General features: G+C 41.6%; 1 protein-coding gene across 2 annotated transcripts in view; it reads right to left on the minus strand.

Annotated features, from left to right (window-relative positions):
• Positions 1 to 8,977, minus strand: part of TECPR2 (tectonin beta-propeller repeat containing 2) — an 83,788-nt gene that overhangs the window by 29,358 nt on the left and 45,453 nt on the right. For both annotated transcript variants that reach the window (XM_019518539.1, XM_019518538.1), the window contains exon 17: positions 6,143 to 6,291. In XM_019518539.1, coding sequence (XP_019374084.1) covers positions 6,143 to 6,291 — 149 coding nt within the window. The remainder of the gene's footprint in view (positions 1 to 6,142; positions 6,292 to 8,977) is intronic.

Consider the following 8,977-nt stretch of genomic DNA (forward strand, 5'->3'; position numbering starts at 1 on the left):
CTGTTCCCCCATGCACTACCAGGAGTCACCAGGAATAATGGTCACAAGCTGGCAGAGGGTAGATTCAGACTAGACATCAGGAGGCGCAACTTCACTGTCAGGGTGGCTAGGATCTGGAACCAACTTCCAAGTGAAGTGGTGCTGGCTCCTACCCTGGGGGTCTTTAAAAGGAGGCTAGACGAACACCTTGCTGGGGTTGTTTGACCCCAGTACTTTTTCCTGCCATGGCAGGGGGTCAGACCTGATGATCTGCTCAGGTCCCTTCCGTCCCTACCAACTATGAAACAAGCTTAGGTCAGTAGCAGGGCAAGTACTGTGGGACCAGGGACCGAAGGCGAAAGGCGTGCATGAAGAGTGGTTGTTTCTTAAGGACATAATCCTTGAAGCACAAAGGAAGTCCATTCCCATGTGGAGAAAAGGTAACAGAAGCTCTGGGAAGCCCTCTTGGCTAAACAGGGAAATAACGGTGCTCTTAAGAAACAATGGAAGCTCAGGGCGGGCCCCAAGGAGGTCTATTCCATGGCAGGGAACAGATAAGACAGGCTAAAGCAGCAACCAAACTTAGATTACCAATGGGAATCAAGGACAACAAGAAGTCCTTCTTTAGTTACACAGGGAACAGAAGGAAAACAAATGGGAGTGTGGGGCTAATGCTCAACAACTCAGGAGAGCTGGTTACCAGTACCCAGGAGAAAGCTGAACTCCAGAATGACTACTTCACCTTGGTCTTTCACTGGACCAAGGGGAAAACCATGCCAGACAGAGTAGAGGATAAGCAAGATAGGAACAACTGCCTTCCTACTATTACTGTAGAATTGGTGCATGACCAATTAAAAAAATTAGACATATACAAGTCAGCAGGACCAGATGATCTTCATTTGAGAGTGCTGAAGGAGCTAGCCAAAGTCATTGCGGAACCCCTGGCGAAACGCTTCCACAACTCGTGGCACTCTGGAGAAATCCCTGTGTACTGGAAGAGCGCCAGTGTTGTGCCCATCCACAAGACGGGCAAGAAGGAGAACCCAGGTAACTATAGGCCAATCAGCCTAACTTCCATCCTAGGGAAAATCCTAGAAAATTTCATCAAGGAGTCTATCTATGATAAGCTTGTGGAAGGTAAGATTCTGAATGACAACCAGCATGGGTTTGTTGTGGACAGGTCTTGCCTTACCAACCTCATTTCCTTCTATGACCAGGTAACTTGCCATGTGGACATGAGAGAGCAGTTTGACGCTATACACCTTGACTTCCAAAAGGCCTTTGATCTAGTATTCCACAATGTCCTCGTGAGAAAATTGGAGGACTGTGGGCTTAACTCTGAGACAGTCAGGTGGGTGAGAAACTGGTTGTGGGATAGGACCCAGAGAGTCACAGTGAACAATTCTGTGTCATCTTGGTGAGAAGTGGGCAGTGGTGTCCCGCAGGGGTTGGTGCTCGGTCCAGTACTTTTCACCATATTAACGATTTGGATGTGTGGGTGAAGAGCTTACTGGCTAAGTTCACAGACAACACCAAGTTATGAGGGAGCGTGGTCATGTTTGAAGATAGGCTACAGATACAGGTGGACCTAGACAGGCTAACAAGTTGCGTAGATCAGAATCTGAAGAAGTTCAAAGTAGAGAAATATAAAGTGCTCCACCTCAGGATGAGCAACCCCCAACACACCTACAGGCTTGGTGGCACCAAACTGACTAGCACCACAAATGCAAGGGACCTGGGGGTAATAACTGACCACAGTATGAACATGAGCCGGCAGTGCAATGGTGTAGCCAGTAGGACAAATAATACACTCATGTGCATCAATCGATGCATCTCCAGCAAAGCCAAGGAGGTGATTCTTCTGCTCTATTCAGCACTAGTGAGACTGCAGCTGGAGTACTGCATCCAGTTTTGGGCACCACACTTTAACAAGGACATGGACAAGCTTGAGAGAGTCCAAAGAAGAGCCACCCATATGATCAGAGTCTTACACGGCAAGCCATACAAGGAAGGGCAGAGGGATCTGGGACTTCAGCCTGAGGAAAAAAACATTGAGGGGGGAGCTGGTAGCAGCTTACCGCAACACTAGGGGAGTACATCAAGGTCTCGGTGAGCAACCAGGGAACCCGAGGGGAAAACCAGGAGTAATGGCCACTCCTGGAAGATTGATTCAGGCTCCACATTAGGAAAAACTTCTTCACAGTCAGGGTGTCCAGACTGTGGAATAAGCTCCTCCAGAGGTCACCTACCCTGGAAATCTTCAAGAGGAGACTAGACAGTCACCTTGCTGGGGTCACCTGACCCCCCAGTTATCTTTCCTGCTTGGTGCAGGAGGCTGGACCCGATGATCTTCTGAGGTCCCTTCCAGCCTTACAATCTATGAATCAGATAAACCTAGATATTTGGCAATTCCCTCTTCCCCCTTCTGGTTTATTTATTTATCCATAACGAAAACCCCTCAATGGATATTTTAAATTTTTCCCTCATGGCCAACAGGCACTTTGCCTATCACTGATTACTTCAGAGCAAGAGTTTTCAACCTTTTTGGATCAATGTACCCCCAGCAGCCAGACATGGAGTGGGGCAGGGAGGAGGGGGCGGCGCAGCTGAATGCAGAATGGCAGCAGCCACTGCATGAGAGCTTCCCCCGATTCAAGTGTCTGTCCGGGAAGGTGGCGCCTGCATGGCATGGTACATGGCGGCAATCCAGTCCCGCCTGTCTGTGTGTACCCCCTAAGGCCTTCTTGAGTACCTATACTCCCAGGGTTGACAACCCTGCCTCAGAGGAACCATCTGTACACAGGTACAGAACAGTGGGCAGCACAAGCTGCCTCGCACTGCTGCTGAAAGGACACTGTTAGCTATTTAATCTGTCCCTTCCAGCTGAAAAAGTCACCCCTTTCTACAAGAAGCCACCCATCAGGCTCTAATACATCACTCAGGGGATGAATAACTGCTGTGTTATTGGTTGCAACCAATCTGTGGTTTCATTTCTTTATTGCCCTTCCTTCCCCTACTTCTGTCACCATCATCAGTCCCTTGTGGGAAAAGGAGCTGGCTATGAAACACACACACCCCCTATTGCAACTCTCCTGCCTGGAATTTACATTTATTCTACAATGGGAACTTACAAAATTGTCACGCATTTCAAAATAGTCAAAATTTTGTAATGCTGTTAAAGTGACTGGAAGAATATGAAAGTCTGACTGTGATCACAAACCACATTTGGCTTCCCTCAGCAAATTAAAAATAAAATAATTAAAAAACCCACACAAATATATCAGTCATATTTTTGTCATTTTGGTCAACATCATTTAAAACTAGAATTATACAGCAGCAAATTTTTGATCTCTGTAAAAGTGACGAACACTACATTGCGTGCAATGCAAATTGCCAATCACATATAGTAAGTTGCTATTTTGGAACATATTTATAGTAATAAAAAAAAAAACTTACTACAAGATTCAAAACAACACTCACACACAGCAAGTGTAGAGAGAGGTAGTTAGCCATGTTAGTCAATGGTCAAGCAGAAGGCAGGCCTAAGTAACCTCTTCTAGGAAAAGTGAAAAGCCCCATTTTGAGTAGCTCTGAGATGCCTGTAAGTCAAAGTTATAGACATTCCTTGCCTCTGAAAAATTAGGACTCGACTTTCAAGGAAATATATCCTCTTTTATGGTTACAAAGATAAGCTTATACTTGGTTTACATTTTAAAAAGTTATCTGGTGTTGTCTTCCTGGGTCTGCAGCCAGCCAGCTCTACTAACAAAGAGCAACAGAATAAAATTAATAACTCCCTGTTTTAATGACTGTTAATGAGAACTGTGATGCTGTCAAAAATAGTGCCTACTGTGCAGTCCCACTAATGAAACCTGTGAGCAGCAGTAGAAACAAGCACTGGAATTAGTCATGGAAAAGAAGACCCTAGAAAACTAAAGACTTAAGAGTAGAGAAGAGACTCTACCTTTTCCCTGAGCCCAGAAGGACTCTAGACAGGTGCAAAGTAAAAGTGACAGCACCCCCAACCTCACAGTCCTCCGGAGAAAAGGAAGAAAGGGAGAACACTCCTCCCTTCCAGCAATGCTGCTCCAAATACATCACATGCTTACTAGCCTTTTAGCAATACAAACAATGAAGTCTGCAGAAACCAGGAACAGCCGTCTGGTAGAAATACTAGCATATGACTAGAGCCTGGGAGGGGAGATGGACTTCTCACAGTGTTGCCTTGGCAAGCAGCCATGGGTTTCCATGCTATCATCTTTACATCCGGCTAGCAGTTTTAGTTCTTTGTCTGGAGATATGGTAAAGATCTCAAGCCCAGATTCTATTACATACTTATGAGCAGTTGTGTTACTAAAATAAGAATAAAATATTGTCTGAAGGATGGGAACGCACAATTTACCATATTTACTCAAATACAAGACAACCCTAATAATATGACAAACCTCCAATAATTAGACTTCATATGTGGAAAATTTATACATCAGATATAATTTGCCAGGTATAGAATCTAATTATTGAAGGTTTGCCTTGAATTGACAGCCTCCCATTGCTATAGCAGGGAAAATAAATTTGGGCAGTCAAGAAGCCCCTTTGCCCTCTGACCCCTCCCCCAACTTCCTCCTCCAGCCCCTTCCCCCTTCCTTACTGTCAGACCTGCTCTCTGTGAGCATATGGAAGTGAGGAACGAATTTTTTAAAAAGATCTTGAAATAAATATAGTTGTAGCAATTTGCGTATAGTATCTATACACTTAGTTCATCCCTAATTGATACATTTTACCTTTTTGAAACTGCTGCAAGTTTTAGCACAGGTGCTCCATAAAGACACTTTAAACAGCACATTAGCACCTAGTTAGAGGGTACAAACCTTTTTTGCAAAATGTGTGTGTGTATACACACACACACATATATACATAAACACACACCCATGCCTCTATAAACCTGTCTCATGACTGCTATAGCTCACTGCTATGGACAGTCCAAACCACACCTTTGCAGTTGCACCATCCTCATTCCCATTACAATGACCATATCAAGCACCCATGAACATATTAATCCAAAGCCAAAAGGCTCATGACTGGAACTGGGTGTTCTTGGCATGAGTCCTGGGATCCTCCAAACATTTATATGCAGATGAGGCATAGGACAGCCTGATCCAGCTTCACCTCATGGAGGGCAGGGCCACACTAATCATATGCAACAGGCTATGAGATGGGCTGACAGAAGGAGTCTGGGTAAGCTGTTTGGGTCCCCATTTGGTGATGTCTGCCAGATATTTAAGACTGTTAAGGAAACAGGACTCAGTGGAAATGAGAAAGAAAGGCACAGCTCAGATGTGGGAGTGAAGAGGAAGTAAAAATGTGGCTCACTAAGACTTGAAAAAGTCAGCACTGTGGGGGACTACACTCAATGGACTCTACCATATGTCTTCTTCAGATGGGCTGCACTAACCTATCCCTGTGGTAGGTTTCCATCAGCATCTCTGCCTTTTGACCAAGACTGAACGTAGTATTTTTGGCACCACAGGAAAGATATCAGGGCTAGGTCTTGCCCTTCTGGTGCCAGCCTGGTATTGCAGTACGTCCAGGTCTTGTGCCAGTTCACTATGGAGGGAACACCTGCCCATTTTTTTTTTAAGGGCCAAAAAAAAAAAAAAAAAAAATTCCTATTAGTATGTTTGCCCCACGTGGCTCATGTATTTTACAGTCATCAGTGCTGGCTGCATTTAATCAGCTTCATAGTTGGTTTCCATTACTATGCGCATGTTACTATTAGCAGCAGATAGGCAATGTATTTAATGTGGTTTCCTTGTAGGCAAATGTAAGACGAGGGGCTTCCCCTCACTATGTTGATGGGGGCGGGAAGGGAGGAGGAAACCTTGTCTTATATTTGAGTAAATACAGTATGAGTTCTGTAACAATTAACTATTTTTAAGAGAGTTAAAATGGGAAGGGAGCAGGGCTACTTATGGCTCCTCCTGCCTATCTTTAACAAACTCTAGGTCTTCCTATAGAATTCTTTAACCTACAACTTACAAAGTTTAAATCTATAAATTTTTAGGTCCTGATCTGCTGCCTTCTCAGAAGAAAATGTAGAAATGCTTCCATTTCCAAGCCAAACAGTTAAACACTCTGTTAAAAGAAGCAGCAGTAGATTGTTTACCTGTATAGGTGGTTCAATCATTATCCATGCAGGAAGCATCAAACTTGGGTTGAGAGGTTGAGTTCCTACACGAAAGTAAACACCACCACTGGTATCACAGGCCCAGACATGCTGATTTCCACAGGCCAAGCTGGTCAATTTTACAGCACCTAATAAAGAGAGACTTAATAAGTTGGTATTGTCCTCGTTATCCATGTAAATAATTTTCATATTAGAATCTGAAGCTTACTTTTAAGGAAGTAGTTCTAATAAACCAACATATCAAAAGTAATCAGTAGAGTTTATAAATTTTGACATGCAAATATTTTTCTCTTCTCTAACCATAAAGCAAATTGAGGGACAAATTAAAAATCTGTTTATATCATTTACATTATTCTATTTCTCCTCCCCATTTAAAATAACCCATTTAATTGTAGCATCTGATAGTATTAGTACTTTAATAAAGCACTGATGTTTTAGCAGAAATATTAGAGAACACTACTACTAAAAATGATTGTCTTTAGTGTGGAGGAAGAAACCATATGAAATACATATCATTAGTGCCTAGAGAGCCAAACTTCCACATAACCTAAAGTGAACTCTTCTGTTGTTGGTCACGCTTACAGAATTTTAATGATCTAGGTCTAAAAATACATGTCGGCAATGAACATGCCAAATGCTAACAACAAATGTAAAACGTCTGTAAGAGCGCATACGAATTAACATTTCAAGGTTAACATGCTGTCATTATCTAGGCATGACACAAAAATGGGAGGTGGGGAGAAGCATATACAGTATTGCACACTGAAATGAGCTAACTGCTAACTTCAACTCTTGCTCCTTCATATTCACTTAAAAATAATATTTTGGATATTTTGTAATATTTTGATATTTTGCTATGGTTAGAAAAAACAGGCAGTATTATGTTGTGAAAGGCATATTAGACAGAAACAGCAAAGTAACAATGCAATTAGGCAGCAGACTGAATGTTCTGGTCAGATGCCAAATTAAAGCATCTCATACTAAATCTTACTGGTTTACTAAATGTTCCGAGTGCTGTTTGGGATAACCTGTTATTGGATATAGTGTTCTCTTCTGGGAACTAAAACAGGGTAACCAACTCAGTAAAACATCTCTCATGATACTTTTCATTTTCATTAGAAGATGCAACTAATTTTGTAACTTAAACATTTATAGGATTTATTCGAGTAAAGGCTCCATAATCTAAAACCTGTACTAAAAAATAGTGACACAATGGACATACAGCTCTAACTCTTAGTTTGTTAGTTGTAATAGTGACTTGATTCATTCATATAAAATCAAAATTATTTAACCATTTTTGCTTTTCATCTTGAATGAAACTCTATTTATTTTACTACAAAGTATGTGAACAAACACACAACTTAAAATTCTGCTGCTTGGGGAGAAAGCATATGGAGTACAAACTTCAACAATTGCATCTAAAAGTCTTCTGACATTCAGCTACCAACTGACAATTTAAATAAAACTTTGAAGAACAAAGTATATCAGATAGTACCAGTCTTTCCACATGTTATCTCAGCTGTTGAACTGTTTTGATCCAAATAAGCATCAGAGCACTCAGATGGAGTCGCATATCACCTACTCGGCATTGCTGGCATTATTTACGTCTACAGTACAATTTGATATTCCAAAACGTAGTTCTTACGTAAACACTTTCAGCTTTTATTTCTATTGCCTTTACCTTTGGGAAAGGTCATGCTAACTATATTCACCCATAAAAAGAGGAGAGAGAAGTTTCTAAGTGTGACTGTTTATTGTTGAATTGCAAAGGTCAATCTGTGTTTAGAAACCTTGACACTGATAGTGTAACCTTAATCAAAGTAATTTACCAGATACTAACTCTCCAGCACATAGTGTGAGGGCTAGAGAACAGTTACACTGGGAAGGTATTAAATATTCCTGTTTATTCTAGAGACATACTCAAGAAGTACTACATTCTACATTTTCTTTTTACACCAGATTTATCAAATTTGAGTTTACTATTTTCCAATCTCTCCTTGAGCAAATAAGGCCCATAGATTTGAAGAGAATGGTTTAGTTATCCCATTTCTTTGGCCACAATACAAACAAACTAATGCCCAATGCTGTAATTCCCCACATGCAGATGCATCACTGGGACTACACAAAGCCCCATTGACTTCAATGTTGCACTCAACCAAAGGAGCAGGGCCAAAAATGGTACCAAAATGATGTAAGATTTTTTTATTCCATTAAGCTGCTGTCTACATTTGACTACTGAACTGTAACTGAATTATTTCTTAGCCTGTACATCCCTAAGCTATATTTACATGTTGTATGTAAAAATTAATGCTCTATTTTAAAAGTGATTCAGATAAGGTGTCCTAGGTATAGTACTTTACAACTAATGTGAACTACATTACCTTACATTTGTTATTTCCTGGAAGGGTTCAGATTAACCAAGTTCTCTGTACAGCTATCTAACATGTATTAAGCTCTGAATTCAAATACTCGAGATCTATCACACGAGCTTCTCTAGTCTCATTAGGAGTTTATACTCCAGAAATGTTTATAATGATCCCCAGACAATGAACTGATCTAAACTGTACAGTCTATCAGGTAAACCTTTATTTCCCTGCCTGGCCCCAGAGCCAGGTTGCTCTCAGACTCCATTAAAGAGATGCAACTGCTCAACGGAGACCTGACACTTGTTACTAACCTCCCTGGTCTCTGGATCTATAAGGTTTGGTCCCAGTGGGCCACAGAAGACCTAGATACTAGCGCTGTGCAAAGCTTTGGTAGCCGATTCAGCGCAAAGGAGATTTGACCTGATTTGGAGACCAAATCTCCAAATCC

The sequence above is a fragment of the Gavialis gangeticus genome, unplaced genomic scaffold, assembly GCF_001723915.1.
Source record: "Gavialis gangeticus isolate Ggan-Ray unplaced genomic scaffold, GavGan_comp1, whole genome shotgun sequence".
Lineage (NCBI taxonomy): Eukaryota > Metazoa > Chordata > Crocodylia > Gavialidae > Gavialis > Gavialis gangeticus.